The sequence below is a fragment of the Quercus lobata genome, chromosome 2 (genome assembly GCF_001633185.2).
Source record: "Quercus lobata isolate SW786 chromosome 2, ValleyOak3.0 Primary Assembly, whole genome shotgun sequence".
Taxonomy (NCBI): domain Eukaryota; kingdom Viridiplantae; phylum Streptophyta; class Magnoliopsida; order Fagales; family Fagaceae; genus Quercus; species Quercus lobata.
Window position 1 is genome coordinate 51,212,788 of NC_044905.1, and position 19,434 is coordinate 51,232,221.

General features: G+C 34.7%; 2 protein-coding genes across 2 annotated transcripts; one reads left to right on the forward strand and one right to left on the reverse strand.

The window, feature by feature from the left end:
- The first annotated feature begins 520 nt into the window (after nt 1-520).
- On the forward strand, nt 521-12,750 carry LOC115975789 (7-deoxyloganetin glucosyltransferase-like). The gene is made up of 2 exons (XM_031096771.1): nt 521-1,206; nt 12,552-12,750. Exons 1-2 carry the CDS (start codon nt 735-737, stop codon nt 12,728-12,730), a joined length of 651 nt encoding a protein of 216 aa, XP_030952631.1. The 5' UTR covers nt 521-734; the 3' UTR covers nt 12,731-12,750.
- Nucleotides 12,257-19,020, reverse strand: LOC115975787 (elongator complex protein 5-like). The gene is made up of 9 exons (XM_031096770.1): nt 18,764-19,020; nt 18,571-18,663; nt 18,143-18,309; nt 17,841-17,887; nt 15,816-15,885; nt 15,380-15,606; nt 15,199-15,288; nt 13,156-13,231; nt 12,257-12,997 (listed from the first exon to the last, which is right to left on the reverse strand). Exons 1-9 carry the CDS (start codon nt 18,928-18,930, stop codon nt 12,804-12,806), a joined length of 1,131 nt encoding a protein of 376 aa, XP_030952630.1. The 5' UTR covers nt 18,931-19,020; the 3' UTR covers nt 12,257-12,803.
- Nucleotides 19,021-19,434: the final 414 nt, after the last annotated feature.

Below are 19,434 nucleotides of genomic sequence, written 5' to 3' on the forward strand. Positions count from 1 at the left end.
GATAATAGTGGAATCTCGAGAGTAGTGACCTTAAATTCACCTGATGGGGTTTTGCCTCGGTGGTTTTTCCTATTCGTAAACAAATCACCTGTATCAAATTTAATTTCCATTGCATTTAGTTATTTGGTGATTTGTTTGTATTACCACGCTATTGCATATAATTTGATTAATTAATTAACTTATGTAATTAATTAATTTGCTAAGGGGTCAATTCATTTTAACCCAACATGGACAAATTTGTAATAAGGATACCTCATAGTCATAGACCACAAGATTCAGCTTCTATCTAAAATTCATCTTTTTATTAACCTCTTAAAAATAAAATAAAAATCTTGGAGCCACCACCGCTGTTTACATGATTACCTATAGTAAATAGTGCGTTTAAGTACGAGATGAAGAGAATATATCAGCCGGCTCCAAATGTCACTTGTTTAGGAAAATGCAAATTGAACAATGTAAACTAAAAATCCATTACAAGACAAATAAAATGACTGGTGTTACAGATACATATCCTGAGAACATTCGTTCCTCAAAAAAAAATATATATATATCCTGAGAAAATTTTATTGTTGTTTTTGTTTTGATTTTTTTTTTGTTCTACAAGTGGAGAAATCGCTTCTTATCCTCGTTAAATCTTGGCCAAACGAAATAGCTAAGATTGACAAGTGAAACCTTTTATATGCATCAATGAAAGTGCACATCTGGGTTCACAAACACACAACAGAAAGAAGGAAATGGATTCTTCCAATAAGGCAGTAGTAACTGATAAGCCTCATGCACTTTGTATTCCATACCCAGCTCAAAACCACATAAAGGCAATGCTAAAACTTTCAAAGCTTCTCCACCATAAAGGTTTTCACATTACCTTTGTCAACACTGAGTTCAACCACCAACGTTTTTTGCAATCTAGAGGTTCCAACTCCTTAGATGGCGTGTCTGACTTCCGATTTGAAACCATTCCAGACGGCCTCCCTCCATCGGACCTCAACGCTACCCAAGATACCCATTTTCTTTGTGATTCCATTATGAAAAACTTCTTGGCACCATTTTCTGATCTCCTTGTAAAACTCAATGGTGCAACTTCAAAGAATCCTCCAGTGACTTGTATTATCTCAGATGGTTTCATGCCATTCACCATTACTGCTGCTCAAGAACTTGGAATTCCTATTGTAATGTTCTTCACTATTTCTGCTTGTAGCTTAATGGGTTTCATTCTACAAACAAAATGAAAAAGCAAAAAGGAACTGATGAGAGATAAAAGTCAAAGCTGGGATTGCTGATATTAAAGTAATAAAATAAGAGAAAGTTTGAAATAATAATAGAAAAGAGAAAAATGGAGAAAGAGAGAGAAACAGATGATATTTGTTGCAATTGCAAAGTTACAAGCACCGCTAATTAGAACTCATAACCACAAGATCTCTCTTAGTACTATCTTTTTATGAAAAATAAAAGGGTAAATTATATATTTAGTCTCTAATTTTTACGCTGTATATCAATTTGGTTACAAAAAGAAGATAAAAAAATAAATAAATAAATAAAAAACATGCAAGTATATGAAATTTTACAATTTCATTCTACAAACAAAATGAAAAAGCAAAAAGGAACTGATGAGAGATAAAAGTCAAAGTTGGGATTGCTAATATTAAAGTAATAAAATAAGAGAGTTTGAAATAATAATAGAAAAGAGAAAAATTGAAAAAGAGAGAGAAACAGATGATATTTGTTGCAACTGCAAAGTTACAAGCACCGCTAAATAGAACTCACAACCACAAGATCTCTCTTAGTACTATCTTTTTATGAAAAATAAAAGGGTAAATTATATATTTAGTCTCTAATTTTTACGCTGTATATCAATTTGATTTCTGACATTTCAAATGGGTTAATTTGGTACCTAACCTTTTGGTACTATATCAAAATGGTCCCTACAGATAAATAATTGATAAAAAATGTTGGCTAACCATCAAAATAAACTATTGGTTTAATGCCACATAAGACTACCACACTGCCATGTCAGTATTACCTAAATAAAAAATAAATAAAAACCTACTTAGTGAGTAAGCTCACATGTTTGGTAAAAAAAAAAAATCTCTAGCCCGTGATTTCTTAGGTAAAAAATAATAAAAATAAATCCCTAACAGAAGAGATTGGTAATTTCAATTTAATGGTGGTGACGCCAGATGATCAAGCATGGTGCCCAATGGTGAAGACCAACGACGATTGATCTACTGGTGACGCTGATTTTGGTATAATCTCTCTCTTTACTCAAATGGGTTTTTTTTTTTTTTTTTTTTCCTTGGAAATACTACCACAAACAAATACTTAAAGCAACAATGGAAGATAAGAGATTAGATTGGTTTTGTGTGACTATGAATTGATCTAAGTTGCACAAATATTGACACAAGTACGGGAGTACGGCAATTTAAAAAAAAAAAAAAGAGTACGACACATCTGGGATATGGCTAATAATTAATTGATTAATTTTATATATTTTTGACAATTTATATTCATTTTAGAATTTAAATTAAATAAGAACAGCAGAGAAGAACAATAAAACCAAAGAAGAGTCATAGGCATTAAAAGTAATATAATACATAATAGACATATTTTTAGTTTAAAGTTTAAAAAAAAAAATAATATACAAAATGGTTTTATTAAAGAGTCATAGACTCATAGCTATTCATGTGACATCCTTCAAAGCATAAAAGTTGAAATTGAATGCCAATGGGGGATGGTTCAATTGGTAAGGTTCGGGCAGTTCGTCTAATCTACCTAGGGTCGAGTCCCGCTACCAGCAGTTCTTCATTGGTGGGCATCCATAAGGGTTGGCTTGCGGGTCTTAACCTGAGTGCCCTATACGGGAACAGGTGTAGCTTAGCTAACCCCCATTTTTCCTCTACCCACCTTTACTACGTAAACAAGAAAAAGAAAAAAAAATTAAATTGAATAGAAAACATGTGGGTCATGTGAAAATTAAAAAGCAACACACAAAAGATTAAGACCAAAATGAATAACCAACGGAAGAAACTAAAAAGGAGGAAATAACGCTGAGGTGATTTTCAAGATAGCATTAGTGAGGGAAAGAATATAATAAGTTTACATACGTTAGAAACAATACTGCAAACTAGCATCTTGAGTTTTAAAGGCTCGATTTCCATCTAAATATCGAGTCTCAAAGACTTGAGTTCTACTTGCTGATCTAGGGTTTTTTTGCCACATAGATCTCGAGTCTTATAGACTCGAGTTTGTAAAAAGTAAATCCGAGTCCATAGGACTTGATTTCTATAGTGAAACAGATCAAATCAGATCTAGAACAGAGAAACAGAGAATAGAGAATAGAGAACAGAGGAGCACATCAAGAAGGAAGAAGAAGAAGAAGAAGAGGAGGAGGAGAGGAAGAAGAACAGAGGACCAGATCGAGCCAGAAGAAGAAGAATCAGATTTGGAAAGAAGAAGAAGAGAACAGAGGAAGAAGAAGAAATAGACTTGTTCGTGGAATTTGGAGAATGGGAACTCAAGTTTTAAATACTCGATTTTCATGTGGATTTTTTTCCACATCAGATTGCCATCACATGCAATTCGAGTCTTAGAAACTCGAGTTCAACCTCTGAACTTGAGTTTTAGAGTCTCTAGAAGCTAGTTTACTATATAGTTTTGCAAACATGACAACTAATTAAAATATTTCAAAAATAATGTTAAATGCAAAAAAAATTCAAACAACGCTAGGTGAAGCAAGAAGAAGAACGGGGGAGGAGATCGGCGTAGTAGACGTTACAGCAAGTTAGCAACAACGTGGCAACTCCATGGTGGAGACAGTGGCAAGATGCTGACAACGACGACAACATCAATGACCTTGAGCTAGTAAGTTCCTGAGAGAAGAGGCAACTCAAATTTTTAGATCTGAAAGTTGAGGTTTTTTTTTTTTTACTTCGGTCAGTATGATTTTTCCGACCGAAATCTGTGTCTGGGACGTACTAGCGTGTTGTGACCGTGTCGTGACCGTGTTCGGGCCGTACCTAGATTATAAAAAAGAAAGGATAATCCCTGGCTACAGATTTTAGGAGTGTCTTACCAATGCGGTACATCATCTTGAAGTTTGAACTATCAAGTGTCAACTGATGATGTACGGTTGGACTTTATTGAGCAAAGTTGGCCCCCAAGTGTTTGATCTAGTGGTTTTGAGTGAATGCTTTGCTCACAATATAGGGTGCTTTCGCTTTCATTGATGTTGTCAGTTTGTTAATTGCTATTTGAGATTTTGCATTTCTCCTTTGTGAACCACTTTCTTTTTTTCTATATTTCTATCTCCACTAGTAGTTTCTTGTATTGTAAATCGTAATTTCACTCTCCAACTGTAGCTGAAGTATGTTATGAATTTTCACCTTCTGCAGCTCTTTCTTTTTGGGCAAATCTTAGATACACACTCATCCTCTTTCAAACATTGCGACGAAGATAGTAGCGTTTTCTGTTTCACTTTCATTGGACTCAACAAGTGAAACTCTCTCAACTCCCCTCTTCTATCTTTGCTAGAAATCAAGCACCCATACCCTTTTAAAGAGAAATCAAACAATTTTGATAGACTTGCCTTGATAGGACTAGTGTTGGGCTTGGAATTTAGAGAATGGATTTTCTCCATTATACACAAGTTTTGGGAGGTTATGCAAAAACACAAGTTTTGGGTTTGAAGATTAATTTTTTTAGGTTAGATGAGAGTAGTCAAGAATTAGTGTTCCGCTAGACAAATTCACGGTGGTAAATGGAGGTTATGCAAACCCACTTCAGTAATTTATCCAATTTAGGGTCTTTGTTTTTTTTTTCTTGCAACTTCAATGAGTTGGAGGAGAGAGTGTATCAAGATTTGCGGACAAAATTGGCCAATGCCCTTTTCACCCAAATTATATAGCCTTATGCCCCCCTTCCCAAACTAATTAGGGAAATATCCCTCTTTTAAAACTCGATTTACTCAAAATCGAGTTAAGCCCTATAGTGGTGTTTTTAAGGAGCCTATAGTGACTTTTTAAAGAGCCTATATTGACGTTTTAAGGACCTATAGTGGTGTTTTGGAACTTCGCCTCCATGAACTCGAGTTATAGGTAAAAAAATTGCCTATAACTCGATTTCATGGAGATCGAGTTCCAAAACGCCACTATAGGTCCTTAAAACGTCACTATAGGCTCATTAAAACGCCACTATAAGGCTCCAAATTTTTTTTTTTTTTTTAACTCGATTTTGAGAAAATCAAGTTACAAAAGAGGGGATTTCCCTAATTAGTTTGGGATGGGGGGCATAAGGCTATATAATTTGAGCGAAAAGGGCATTGGCCAATTTTGTCCCAAGATTTGCTGTCCATGGTTTTTGTTGACACGTTCCAAACTATGGTCGCAATTTTTGGTCAATGTGTTATCAATTGGAAGAATGAGCCATCAAATCTCTTTCTAAAGGTATATTTTCAAGACTAATGGCCACTTAATCTCTTTCCAAAGATAGATTTTCATAAGCCAAGAAATTGGGTGTATGAAAATTCTGCTACTGCTGGTGGATACGATGAGTTCCACAGTTTGTTACAGTCAAAGGCACACACGGCTGTTCAAGAGGGTATGGGAGCTTGATTTCTAGCAAAGAGAGGAGTGGATTGAGAGAGTTTTGTTTCTTGAGTTCAATCAAAGTGAAAGAGAAAGAGTTGTTGGGTTGGGTTTTCTCAGTCCATGCAAAATTTCAACACTGTTTAGTGTCTCTAGTTAAGTAGCTACATGTCTTAATATTAAACGGGAATTTAAGGTACTGGACATAAGGTACTGTAAGTTTTGCCCTTTCTTTTTTTTCTTTTTTCTTTTAAAATTTTAAATTTAGGTAAGGTTGACATAGCTGTCTAGGTGATTTTAGTAACAATAATTAGTATGTTTGTATTATGAAACAATACGCTAAATGAACTAATATTTTATTTTTTATTTTCTTACTAGTACTATGGACTGTTAGGGACATAATTATGTAATTGGCTAATCTTTTGACAAAACGCACTTTACTTGTAATTGGGTAGATCTAGGATGGGTTTACTACTTCAAGAAACAAGTGTTCAAGTTTAGTATTGAAGTCACGCAAATCTGACCAAGAAACAAGTGAAGGAAGTGTTGTTCATTAAAGCTCGACAGAATCCTTTCTATCGAGAATTACTGCTGAAGCTCGACACAAGCTATATTTGTTGATAATTACGAAATCAAGTTTTCCAGATCTGATTACACTCATATCCTTGAGTATTTGTGTAGGGTTTCTTTTCTCACCAGGGATGGAGGGAGACTAGGGGTGGCAATGGCCCCCACTTTTTTTTTTCTTTTTTTTTTTATAATTAATATATACATAGTCACCAATTTTAGCAATTTTGTTCTATAAAATCACACTTTGCCTCCCTTAATATTATCTTTGATTCTTTTAGGAATACTACTCTAGCCACAAAATTTTCTATAACATTTTTACAAACTGTTGTGGTAGTAAACTTTTATTAGTTTGCATCTGGACTCATCACTTACATCGCATTTTAACTTACAAATAACCACTCATCACATTAATAATTTATAAAAAAAAAAAAGTTTGTAATTCTAGCATTTTCCTCCTTTTAAAGGCTAGATCTAAAATCTAAAGCAAAATAAACAAGCCCAAAAAAATTATTCAACAACAAAAATTACCAATAGTAAAGCTAAAAACAATTAAACTCAATCAACCAATTTTACCTAAAACAAACAACTTGACCCTTTAAAAAATTTTAAACAAAATAATTTTGTCCATACCTGGATGCACACATAAAATAAAATAAAAATAAAAAACTCATTAATTATTAAGCAACTGAGCCGAAAGCTAGAGTCACCACACACAACTAACAATAAAACTGCCCCCCCTAACTTCAAGTTTTGGCTCTGTCCCTATTTCTCACAACCCTAGACATATATAAGGATTATTTTATGAGTCGTCACAAGGTGATGCAAGGTGTTGCAAAAGAATAATCCATGCATATTGTGACCGGGGGAAGAAATTGCTCTAGTTCATCATATTCTCTATAGAAGCTATTGCGTCTTTACGCCAAGGGTTTTGTGACCAAGGAGCTTCTTGATCTTTACTATTGATGAATTGAAGAACTTTGTAGCCAACAATCTTGCTAAAGTTGGTATGTTAGTCATGTACTAGGATCCGTGCATCATTAGATAGTCACGTACTGAGATTTGTGCATTGAACGGAGAGATTGCCACTACAATACAAGTCCAATAGGATATTGGGGTAGGGGTTTAATTGTAGGTTGGTATTGGGATTCCTTTTACTTTTAACCGGTTGTGATTGATAATAGTGGAATCTCGAGAGTAGTGACCATAAATTCACCTGGTGGGGTTTTGCCTCGGTAGATTTCCCCATTCGTAAACAAATCACCGGTGTCAAATTAAATTTCCATTGCATTTAGTTATTTGGTGATTTGTTTGTACTACCACGTTATTGCATATAATTTGATTAATTAATTAACTTAAGCAGGGACGGACCCAGGTAGAAGGCTAAGGGGGCCCGGGCCCCCCTCTGGGCCCAAAAAAAAAAAAATTTAGCAAGTAAAATTTTTCCAAAAAAAAAAGAAAAAAGGCTTGGGCCCCCCTAAAATTTTTGCTCCGGCCCCCCTTCCCCTAGCCCATCATCCGGCCAGCTAAGAGCAGAGCCCATAACCCATGTCAATCCAAAAAAAAAACCTCAGCTCTCAGCAGTCCAAGACTCCAAAACGAAACGGAGAAAGCAAAAAACAAAGGAAAAAAAAGAAAAAAAAAAAAAAAAAGAAAGGAAAGTGAGAGACCGAGAGGCGAAAGTTGCGAGCGAGACGGAGAGAGACAGAGAGGCAGCGGTGTTGCCGTGACACCGTGACGGAGAGAGATAGAGAGCTAGACGAGAGTGAGGGAGTGCGAAGTGCGAACCCAGCTTCGAGCGAGACCCACGCCGGCGAGAGCGAGACCCCCGCCGCCACGCGAGACGAGATCCACTTGCCGCCGCTGCCGTTGCCCGATCTGCCCAGCCCAGCTTCGAGCCTTCACAGAATCACAGTTCACAGGTATTTACTCTTTAACTCTTATCTTTTCCTTCAAATTTCAAAACCTTGTGAGTTGTGATCTGAGATTCTGAGAATCAAAGAAACTGTGCTTGTGGTGTTTGAGTGTTTCTTGTTTGTGTTTTTACTGATAGAACTGAACTGATTTGGTGATTTGGTGCTTGTGCTGCGGCTGAACTGAACTGAACTATTTGTGTTTTTTTTTTTTTTTTTTTTTGGCTTTTTGGTTTTACTCTGTGTTTGTGAGTTGTGACTCTTGCATTATATAGATAAAAGAGATAGATAGAGAGAGTAGAGATTGTAGTGATAGTCAGATGGTTTTTTCTTTGTTGACTGGTAGTTGGACATAATAATAGGGAATAGGGAAAAGTGGAGTTGCTATTGGGCAACAGACAAGGGACAGGGGAGAAAAAAAAAAAAAGGTAAAGTTAAGAAAAGTTTTTGTTAGTAGTGCTTGACTGTTTGTAGTGGGATTCATTGGGTATTTGGGTTAGTGGGTCAGAATTAGGAAGATAAAGACAAGAGACAACACAAAGATACAAAAAACATAAAAGACATAAATAAAGGAAGAGACAACACAGAGACATAAATAAAGGCAGTCCAAACACAAAGACATTAAAGGCAGTAGGCAGACCAAAGGCAAAAAGAAAAAAAATAAATCATATAATATAAAAAATTATCACACAAATTTTAAAAAATAACGGTAATTCTTATATAATTTTTATTTTATTTGTAGATCATGAAAAAATCAACTACAATGCTTGATTTTTTCAAAAGAAAAGGTTCAACTTCAAATTCTTTCGAAGTCAACGTGGAATTGCCAACAACTAATGTTGCTATTCCAATTCCGGAAAATGTGGATGTTCCAATTCCGGAAAATGCGGATGTTCCAATCTCTCAAACACAATTTCAAAGAATTGACCTTGATTCTTTGGATTATGATCCCGGAACACGTAAACAAATATGGGAATATCATGTTAATCAACGTGATGAAATTCGACGGGCTTACATTAAAAAAGGTCCGCACCAACCTCCTCTAGAGACATTCCAAAAAAGTGGAAAGCACAATCATAGCTTTCAAGCTTCTTGGTATAGAAATAATTCAAAATGGCTTGAATATTCTCCTACAACAGATGCAGCTTATTGTCTACCCTGCTTTGTATTTCATAATCCAAATGTGGTTGTGGGACAAAATACATTTATTATTGGTGGACTTAGAAATTGGAAAAAGGTTGGGGGCAAAGATTGTTCTTTTCAAGTTCATATAGGAAAAGATCCTAACTCAGCTCATAGAGTTGCTGAGCAAATGTGTAAGGATTTGATGAACCAATCGCAGCATTTGCAAAGGGTAGTTGATCATTTCACTACTGAACAAATTGCAAATAATCGGTTGCAACTGAAGGCCATAATTTTTATTGTGCGATATCTTGCCTTTCAAGCTATAGCTTTTAGAGGTCGAGATGAAAGTTTTAGTTCATTAAATCGTGAGAACTTTCATGAATCATTGGGTATTGTGACTTTTTGGAATGAGAAGGTTGCTAAAATAATAGAAAAAGCTCCAAAAAATGCAACCTACACATCACCTAGGATTCAAAAGGAAATTCTACATGTTTTCTCAGCCAAAGTGAAGAAGGCCATTCGAGAAGAAATTGGTGATGCAAAGTTTTGCATAATGGTTGATGAAGCTCGTGATGAGTCCATGAAAGAGCAAATGACTGTGGTGTTTAGATATGTTGATGCAGAAGGCTTTGTGAAAGAACGCTTTTTTAGGCTTATTCATGTTGTTGACATTGCAGCTTTGACTCTAAAGAAGGGGATATATTCTTTGTTATCTCAATATTGCTTAGATATACAAAATATTCGAGGGCAAGGATATGATGGAGCAAGCAACATGCGAGGTATGTGGAATGGATTACAAGCTTTGATTTTGAATGATTGCTCATATGCTTACTATATCCATTGTTTTGCACATCGCTTACAATTGGCATTAGTAAAAACATCAAAACAAGTTATTCCCATTAGTCATTTTTTTCTTACATTGCTTTTTCTGATCAAAATTGTTAATGCTTCATGCAAGCGCAATGAGCAATTGAAAGTTGCCAATGCTAATGAAATAGCACGTTTGATTGATCTTGAAGAGCTTGAGACTGGAAGTGGACTTAATCAAATTGGCACTTTACAACGACCTGGAGAAACACATTGGAGTTCACATTTTAGATCAGTTCCTAACTTATTAAGGATGTTTGGTTCAACTGTTGAAGTTTTACAAAATATAATTGATGGTGCAATTGATGGAGAAAATCGGGCAGAAGGAGAGTCAGCTTATGAAGGTTTAACTTCATTTGAATTTGTTTTCATCTTGCATCTTAAGAAGGAAACTATGGAGATCACTGATAAACTTTGTTAAGCTTTGCAAAGCCAATCTCAAGACATTTTAAATGTCATGCATTTAGTTTCATCTACTAAAGCACTTATCCAAAAATGTAGAGATGATGGATGGGATAGATTACTCACCACTGTGATATCATTTTGTGAGAAGCATCGTATTGATGTCCTGGATATGAATGCTCGTTATGTTGCAAGGCGAGGTCGAGCTCGTAATCAACAAGATAACGTTACAAATGAGCATCATTATCGAGTAAATATTTTTTATGCTACAATAGATTCTCAACTACAGGAACTAAATTATCGGTTTAATGAAGATGCAATGAAGTTACTTAGGCTTAGCTCAGCTTTAGAACCTCGAGAGGCATTAAAATCTTTCAGAATTAGTGATCTTTGTTTGTTCGTAAAGAATTTCTATCCACAAGATTTCACAGATTATGACAAACAAGTGTTGGAGAAGGAGCTTTATCATTTTGAGCATAATGTAGTCCAAGATCCAGAGTTCAAAAAATTGAAAACTTTATCTGAGTTGTCTCAATGGTTAGTGAGAACTGGAAATTCAGAACACTACAAACTTATTTATAGAATGGTGAGACTTGTGCTTACTCTTCCAGTTTCTACTGCTACTACAGAGCGAGCATTTTCAGCTATGAAATTTGTCAAAACTGAACTTCGAAACAAAATGGAAGATGACTTTTTAAATGACTCTTTGATGTTATACATTGAAAAGGATATAGCTTCGACATTTAGTTTGGATTCAATAGTAGATGATTTTGAAGATTTGAAAGAGCGTCGAGTTCCCTTTTCATAGATGATTGTATAAAGAAACAATAGTGTTTTGTATCTTTTGTTTTTGTTAGTAAATTGTATCTTAATATATTAAGAAACAATGATTTTTGGGTATTTGTCTTGGTTGATAGTTTATTAATACTATATGGATGCGTATTTGAAAAAAAAAAAAAAATTACTTATCTCTGCCCCCCCCCCCCCTCCCGACTTAAAATCCTGCATTCGTCCCTGAACTTAGGTAATTAATTAATTTGCTAAGGGGTCAATTCATTTTAACCCAACATGGACAAATTTGTAATAAGGAAACCTCATAGTCATAGACCACAAGATTCAGCTTCTATCTAAAATTCATCTTTTTATTAACCTCTTAAAAATAAAAATAAAATCTTGGAGCCACCACCGCTGTTTACATGATTACCTATAGTAAATAGTGCGTTTAAGGACGAGATGAAGAGAATATATCAGCCGGCTCCAAATGTCACTTGTTTAGGGAAATGCAAATTGAACAATGTAAACTAAAAATCCATTACAAGACAAATAAAATGACTGGTGTTACAGATACATATCCTGAGAATATTCGTTCCTCAAAATATATATATATATATATATATATATATCCTGAGAGTATTTTATTGTTGTTTTTGTTTTGATTTTTGTTTCTTCTACAAGTGGAGAAATCGCTTCTTATCCTCGTTAAATCTTGGCCTTCTATCTTCACATTCAAAAAAAAAAAAAAAAAATCTTGGTCAAACGAAATAGCCAAGATTGACAAGTGAAACCTATTATATGCATCAATGAAAGTGCACATCTGGGTTCATAAACACACAACAGAAAGAAGGAAATGGATTCTTCCAATAAGGCAGTAGTAACTGATAAGCCTCATGCAGTTTGTATTCCATACCCAGCTCAAAGCCACATAAAGTCAATGCTAAAACTTTCAAAGCTTCTCCACCATAAAGGTTTTCACATTACCTTTGTCAACACTGAGTTCAACCACCAACGTTTTTTGCAATCTAGAGGTCCCAACTCCTTAGATGGCTTGTCTGACTTCCGATTTGAAACCATTCCTGACGGCCTCCCTCCATCGGACCTCAACGCTACCCAAGATATCCATTTTCTTTGTGATTCCATTATGAAAAACTTCTGGGCTCCATTTTCTGATCTCCTTGTAAAACTCAATGGTGCAACTTCAAAGAATCCTCCATGACTTGTATTATCTCAGATGGTTTCATGCCATTCACCATTACTGCTGCTCAAGAACTTGGAATTCCTATTGTAATGTTCTTCACTATTTCTGCTTGTAGCTTAATGGGTTATATGCAGATTGCTTCTCTCAAAGACAAAGGAATCATACCACTTAAAGGTGTAAAAAAAAAACGCAATTCCCTACTGATTCAAAATGCAAAAAGGTTAAGTTGGTACAGAGCATCTACAATTCATAAACAAAACATTATTTCATTTATAATAAGGTCTGAACATCGCAATAGATAAAAGAAACAAGGAGAAGATCAATTTACAAATGCAGTACTCTGGCAGTCCAAGATCACGAATGAGGCACACACAATTATATATCCAAATCATCATCTGGGTCCTCATCAGAATCTGGTCTCTCATCATCTGAATCACGCAAATATATTATCTCACCCTTGCTAGAGTTCTCATTTGTCTGCAATATTCCAGTAGAAACAGGTTCTGCTTCACTATTGCCATCCGTAAGTGATCTCCGACCATCATAAATTTGAATGGGTTTACCAGTTCCTAAAGCAATCAAAAGTCAAGTATGAAGTCATTAAAAACAGACACATCTTCTGATCTAACAAAAGAGATTACAAATGGAAAATACATCTGGAAGTGCAATATAATAATTCATTTCGAAAAAGGAAAATACACACACACAAGCATCCCTGATTCCGTACCCTGGTGTTCAAAAGGAAGTACAACCTTAGCCCTATCAATTTGCTCCTTCTCTGACAGCTGTAAATTGAATTGCATCTGTTGAAAGTAGACTCTCATGAAACCATAGTTACAAAAATCATACCAAACCACTGGTTAAACCATAAAAACTGTGAACCAAAGCATTATCCAGAATGTTTTGGTTTAAAATACCAAATATGCAATGACCCATTATCAAACCGGGTAAACCGACAGATTGCAAGGGTTAATCTTTTTAACCCGCGGATAAAACCAAAAAAATACCTTTTGTATTTACTAAACTACTGAAGATTGCAAAGATAATCTAATAAAGATTAAAGACTAAAGAGATAAAGTAAGAGTTGTGCCATGAGATGAGGGTTGAAATTAAAGACATTAAGAGATAGCGATGAGACCAAAAGAGACAAAGAGACAGTGATAAAATTATAGATGCAGGTATAAAAAGATGAACTTGTTTTTTTTTTGGGGGGGGGGTGGAAGAAAAGGAAGACAAAAATGGAAGAAATTCTACACTAAAAGAGTCAAAATTCATCAGACTAAAAAGTTAGAAAGCAATCCTATGGCCTACTCCAACATCTCACAAATGTATCTCTAGGGTTTAATGATTAAGCTAAAACTTTATTTTGCAATTCTATGAGATGTGTTGTTTCAAGACTTTTGAACTATATAACTTGGTTATTGGATGATTTATGTGAATGATGTTTTTTTTTTTTTTTCTCTAACTTATGTCATATGATGTAATTTTTTATTGTTATAATTTATTTATTTACCTAAATGGAGTATTTTTATTTTATTTTAATTGCTTTTTATAATTATAAAATATATTATTTAATTAATTAATAAACCTACAATTCAACCAATGAACCACTAGTTGAACAAATGAACCAGTGAACCAAATCTACAGCCAAGTCAACCTCCGATACGGTTTTTATAACTATGCATGAAACACTAGTTTGTGAAAATTTAAGAAAAGTGAAACTTGAGTGGTTCTATGGACTGTTTGATATCAGATTTGTGAACGTGGTGAACTGTTTGAGTCCACCAGATCTCAACCCACCATCAAAACCCCTCCCCAAACCATTGCAGGCAATGACAATGAGGAATCTTGCACAAATATTGATAGGTCCAAAGAAATATAATTATTTAGGTATGTTTTTCTTTGGGAGCGAATATAATGTTTTGCTAATCTTTATCTTTCAGAACTCTGCATAATAATGAATTAAGAAAAATTTGGGAGGCTCAACCCAGGAGAGTGGAGGTTACAAAAGTAAAAACCAACAGAGAGAGGATAAATGTTTGCCTGTTAGTAAATCGATAAGAGCAATGTGTTTAGTTTTGGGTTCCTCATTGGTGGTTACCTAGTTGGGTAGCGGACTGGCCATAGGTGTGTTGGAGATGGTGGAAAAGATGAAAAATCATGCACCAGCTCACCATGTGGACTCGTACTTGGTCAGTGATTCTTAAACCAGTCAAGACTTAGCAGGAAACAAATTGACCTAATGTCAAAAATTCATTATCAATATTATGATCACATTTCAATATGCATGGTGCTAAACCTTTACTGATATTTCTATTTCTGTCATTTTTCCTGCGAAGATTGTGAAGGATATGCTGAGAGATTGGGTTGTGATCATGCTAAAGAGAGGGGTCAAAGGAGCGATAGGAAAAAAATTAATTGTCATGATGGTCACACATTTCTAAGATGACGATGATGAAGACAACAACTTACTTTATGTGCACGTACTGTGTAAGTGAGGTTTCCCCTCTATTCCAATAAAAAATTATTACATATAAAAACTGATAATAACAAAATCTTACAAATTATACTCAAACAGTGAAACTGAGAATTTTCAAGGAAAACATGATTTCCCAAACAAGAATGGAGGACAAAGTCATTTCCGATTTATGAATGAAGCATCAATTAAAACTTGGGTTCTTTGTGTGTGCGTCTGAGAGAGAGAGAGAGAGAGGCAGACAGAGAGAGATGTCAAATAAAACTCTCAACAAGTTCAAGCTACTCAACTGACCTTTGGCAAAAGGCTTCGATTGACTATTTCATCTTCGGATGAAATGGATCTAAAGTTGATGGCTGATTGCTCAACATGAAATTCTTCAGACTGGATATGAAGTTTTTATGTTAAGACACAGTCAGTTCACCACTTTGTAAGTATAAAAACTTCCAAAGAGAAAGAAAGCAGGAGAGATCACCATCACTCGAACACGACCATTTCTGCGCTTAAACCGGACATGAAACTTCCCTTTCCAATAATTACATTTGAGTAAAGGGAGGCTCTCCCAATTACATCTATGCCCATTTGCAGATTGATTTAGCGGTTCTATACTGGCCACCATCGAGGACATATACTCAAGAACGGCAGTAACCCTGTCTTCATGAAGGTCTGAATGTGACAACCAAAAGATGCTCGAAACTCTATCTGAAACCATAGTACAATAGTGAAACTACATGCATCTAAAAGCTGAAGTGCATCAAAAAACTTCTTTTTTCCTTTGATTTTATAACAGAGAATAACAGAACAGAAAAAAATGCCAGTGATGCAACAAAATTACAGCTGCAACAGATCACTAGATTTTTATGAGAACTGAAAATCGTAATCAATCAAGAGGGAATAGAACATGTGTATACCATTGCTTCGAAGGTTACTTAAAAGGCCTGCAACTGATGATATAGATGCATGTCTTAAGATTTCATTAACCTGGTAAGATTTGAGGAGGATTCATCACAAACACACTCAAATACGCACAGCAAAAATATTACCAGAAGTTTGATAGAAAAATCTTAAATGTTACTGGCATAGACGAGCAAATAAACCACAAAAATAATTCCCAAAATTTAGGGTGACATTATAGCACAAATGAATTAACATTGAAAATATTTTTCCCCACAAAATTTTTTAAGCAAAATAAAACAATTAAGTAAACTGATTTACTATATAACAATATTATATTAAGATTAATCCTATAATTCTAAAGAACTATAAATATTTTTATTTTGATCTTTCTTATTATTGCACCAAATATAATGCCTTTTACTTTATTACTTTCCCCCTCTTTACTTTAATTTGAATTCATGAGATTCAGTTGTAGGTTCATTTCACATAATATCTCCAATAGCAGAAAAAGAGATTCACATGCTCTAATCATGTGAAACTTATACATTTTGTCTTTATAAATATTAAATATAAGCCCCACCCATATAATTAGGACAAGAAAGACTGTACCTTGTCCCTGTTTTAAATTCCCAAATTTATGCAACAATGACAAAACTAAAACTGAAATACCCCTCCTTTTCCAAGGATGAATATAAAATAATATGGGCACTTGTATAAATTGAATACAAACCTCAAAGAGTCAATGAGTAATTTTTCTTTTTGAATTTATTTTTTAAGAAATTTTAGCAAAAATGCCAACTTGGGGGACTTTTATAAGTTCAATTATTCTAAACTTGTTCAATAAAAAGGCTGAAAGTAAATATAATGTGAAGATGGTTATGGAGTTAAATGATTGCACTCCAACCTAATAATTTTGTATTAAAAAGCACTAAGCATACCTTATAAATGACTACATAAAATTACATAGAATTTGAATTTGAAGACATTGCATGACAAAAGATATTCAGACAAAAATTTCTTAGAGAATTGTATATTATATAAAATTTCACTCAAATATTGTGTATTTTCCATATTTCCTAACCTGAAAGTGGATTATCCGGGTTACATTCGGTATATACATTATTGTCCAAATGTTTCAAATACTAAGACAGCATAATTATGAACCTCCATTTTACACTAAAACAGAATACAAAATTTGCTTTTATGTCCTAGAATTCCTTTTACTGCACTTCCATTTTCCATTAAGATAATGAACAATAAACTTGAGGAGGAGAACTTATGTATATTAATAAAGAGATTTTTAGGGATTCCACAAGCCATCCATGCATCCCCCCCCCCCCCCCCCCCCCCCCAACGGCTTGTCTAAAATGAGACACCAATGTAATTTTTATCAACTGAACTAGACAAAATACTGGAAGCGCACATGATGGCCGGTTTAGCATAAATCCAATAAAGGAAGAGCACAATTCGAACTAGTTTTTGCATAAACACAAGACATAAAAGCTCCTATACGGCTATAGATTATTTGGAAAAGCCTTTTCCTCATGATGCACATCTTTGGAACTTCAGAGGAAGTTTCCACACACCAATTCAGAAAAGGACAGGACTCCTCAAATGGATTCATCTTAGAATCCAAAGCTCCTAATGTGCCTTTACTTTCTTTCGCAAAACCTGTTCCTCGTGATGTTTGATGGCACATCAATGACACTTGAGGAAGTTTCCATGCACCAACACAGAAAAGGACAGGATGCCCCAAATAGATCCATCTTAGAACCCAAATTTCTTGTTTTGGTCCATGTTTGGTACTTTTCCACACATTACCCAAATAGATAGAATTGTAACCCAGGTTTCGTAATATAATTCAAAATTCTAGATGACATTAACGTGCAAAAGAACATGGAAAAAATAGCAAAGCATACTTGTCACACTCACACTACAACCAACAGGCTGGCTAGATCTTCAACTAAACCTCACAGTAATTGCATCAGCCATTCAATTTGCACATACTAAACTTTCTCAATTATGGGATCCAAAATTACCGAGTCTATGGCAACACAAAAACGAACTTTGCCTTGTCCAACTATTCCTGCAACCACAAACCACCACCCACAAATCAATGTTACAAAACAAAATCACTAACAAGTAACAACCTAAAGAATAAAAAACACCCTTTTCCTTTTAATGACTAATGTTCAAAACTAAGACCCACTACCCCACCCCTTCACCATTTAGCCAACAGGCCAACAAAATACACTCTACATTCCAAGCTTCCTAGTAGGTACAATTTCTACTTAAAGCTCAACAACGAAACAGTGAAAAGAAATACGCATTCGACCAATACCTTTTCCCAGCTCGATAATTGAAGAGTACAACTTGTCCATATCCTTCACATTCCTACACAAACTAGCTCCGGTCGAAGCTTCGTTAGAGAGACTCCCACCATTTCCAGACGCCAAAAGGGCATCCTTCCAACCAAGAGGATCCGTATAACAATCCAAAATCTCAATCCTGCAACAATGTTCGAGTTCCCACACATTCATAATAACAACAAAATTACATAAATATACATTCAGTAAGTCACACACACCCAGTAACACAATACTATATTCACACATAAATAATGTAGCTCCAATTCTACAACTATTCTCAGTAAAATTTTGGGATAAATTTCAAAATTAAAAAAAAAAAAAATATATATATATATATGTATATATTTATAATAACAAACATAATCATAATAATGAAAAAAAAAAAAAAAAAAGGCTTTACCATTTTTGGGACGAAGCGACATCAAAGCCTTTTCTATTCAACAAATCCAAGTAAAACGACGGGCTTCGAGAGAGAGCGACAAGCACGAGACCACTGCGATCACATTGAAACCGATTTTATTTTTTTTTCAAAAAGAGAGAAAGAGAGAGAAATACGACGGCTTTTATGAAATTTGAAACACGCAGTAACTGACCGTGATTGGGATTTTGCCGCCAAAATGTTGGAGGAAAGCTGGGTGAGAAGGTGAGTGAAGACGTGGAAACCGAAAGGTGAGGCAATGGAGTCCTTGATGGTTAGAGCCGGTGCGTGTTCTCCTTGCAACGCACCGTCTCGGAGTGCTCTGCAAATCGATTCCGCCATTGAAGCCTTTTTTGAAGAGTGTAATAAAACCCTAAAACCCTAGTTTGTTTGTTTGTTTGTTTGTGGAAGAACTGAAGAAGTGTAAGCTTTGGGGATTTTTGCAAATATGCCCCCAAAAGCTTCTGTTTTCCCACACGTACCTCAGTTTTTGTGTTTATTTAGGGTTTATTTGAATACTGTTTATTTGCTAAAAACTAAAAACTTACTCTTTCCATCCCAGTTTGTTTGTCCTCTAATCCATTTTGGGATGTCCCAAAATATTGTCCTATTTTTTAAAATAAAAGTTATTAGTTTACTAATATTCATGTTATACCCCTACTTTATTTTTAAAACCATTGAAAAAAAAATAACAAATATTTAAAAAATCAATCTAATTGGAGCACATTTTTAGTTGCCTTATTTAGAATAACTTTTTAAAAAAAAAACTGGTAAATTTATTTAAGGGTAGTTTTGTAAATTTATACAATATATATATATATTAAAGTTTAGAGCTACAGTAAGTTA

Excerpts from the sequence above, each read along its gene's own strand:
- LOC115975789 (XM_031096771.1), top strand. The coding sequence starts at position 735 with ATGGATTCTTCCAATAAGGCAGTAGTAACTGATAAGCCTCATGCACTT. Across the intron at positions 1,207-12,551 it reads TTCTGCTTGTAGCTTAATGG|GTTATATGCAGATTGCTTCT; the intron begins GTTTCATTCTAC and ends GTAGCTTAATGG.
- LOC115975787 (XM_031096770.1), bottom strand. The coding sequence starts at position 18,930 with ATGGCGGAATCGATTTGCAGAGCACTCCGAGACGGTGCGTTGCAAGGA. Across the intron at positions 15,607-15,815 it reads AAGTAACCTTCGAAGCAATG|ATAGAGTTTCGAGCATCTTT; the intron begins GTATACACATGT and ends CTATGGTTTCAG. Across the intron at positions 15,289-15,379 it reads ATGGTCGTGTTCGAGTGATG|TCTGAAGAATTTCATGTTGA; the intron begins GTGATCTCTCCT and ends CTTCATATCCAG.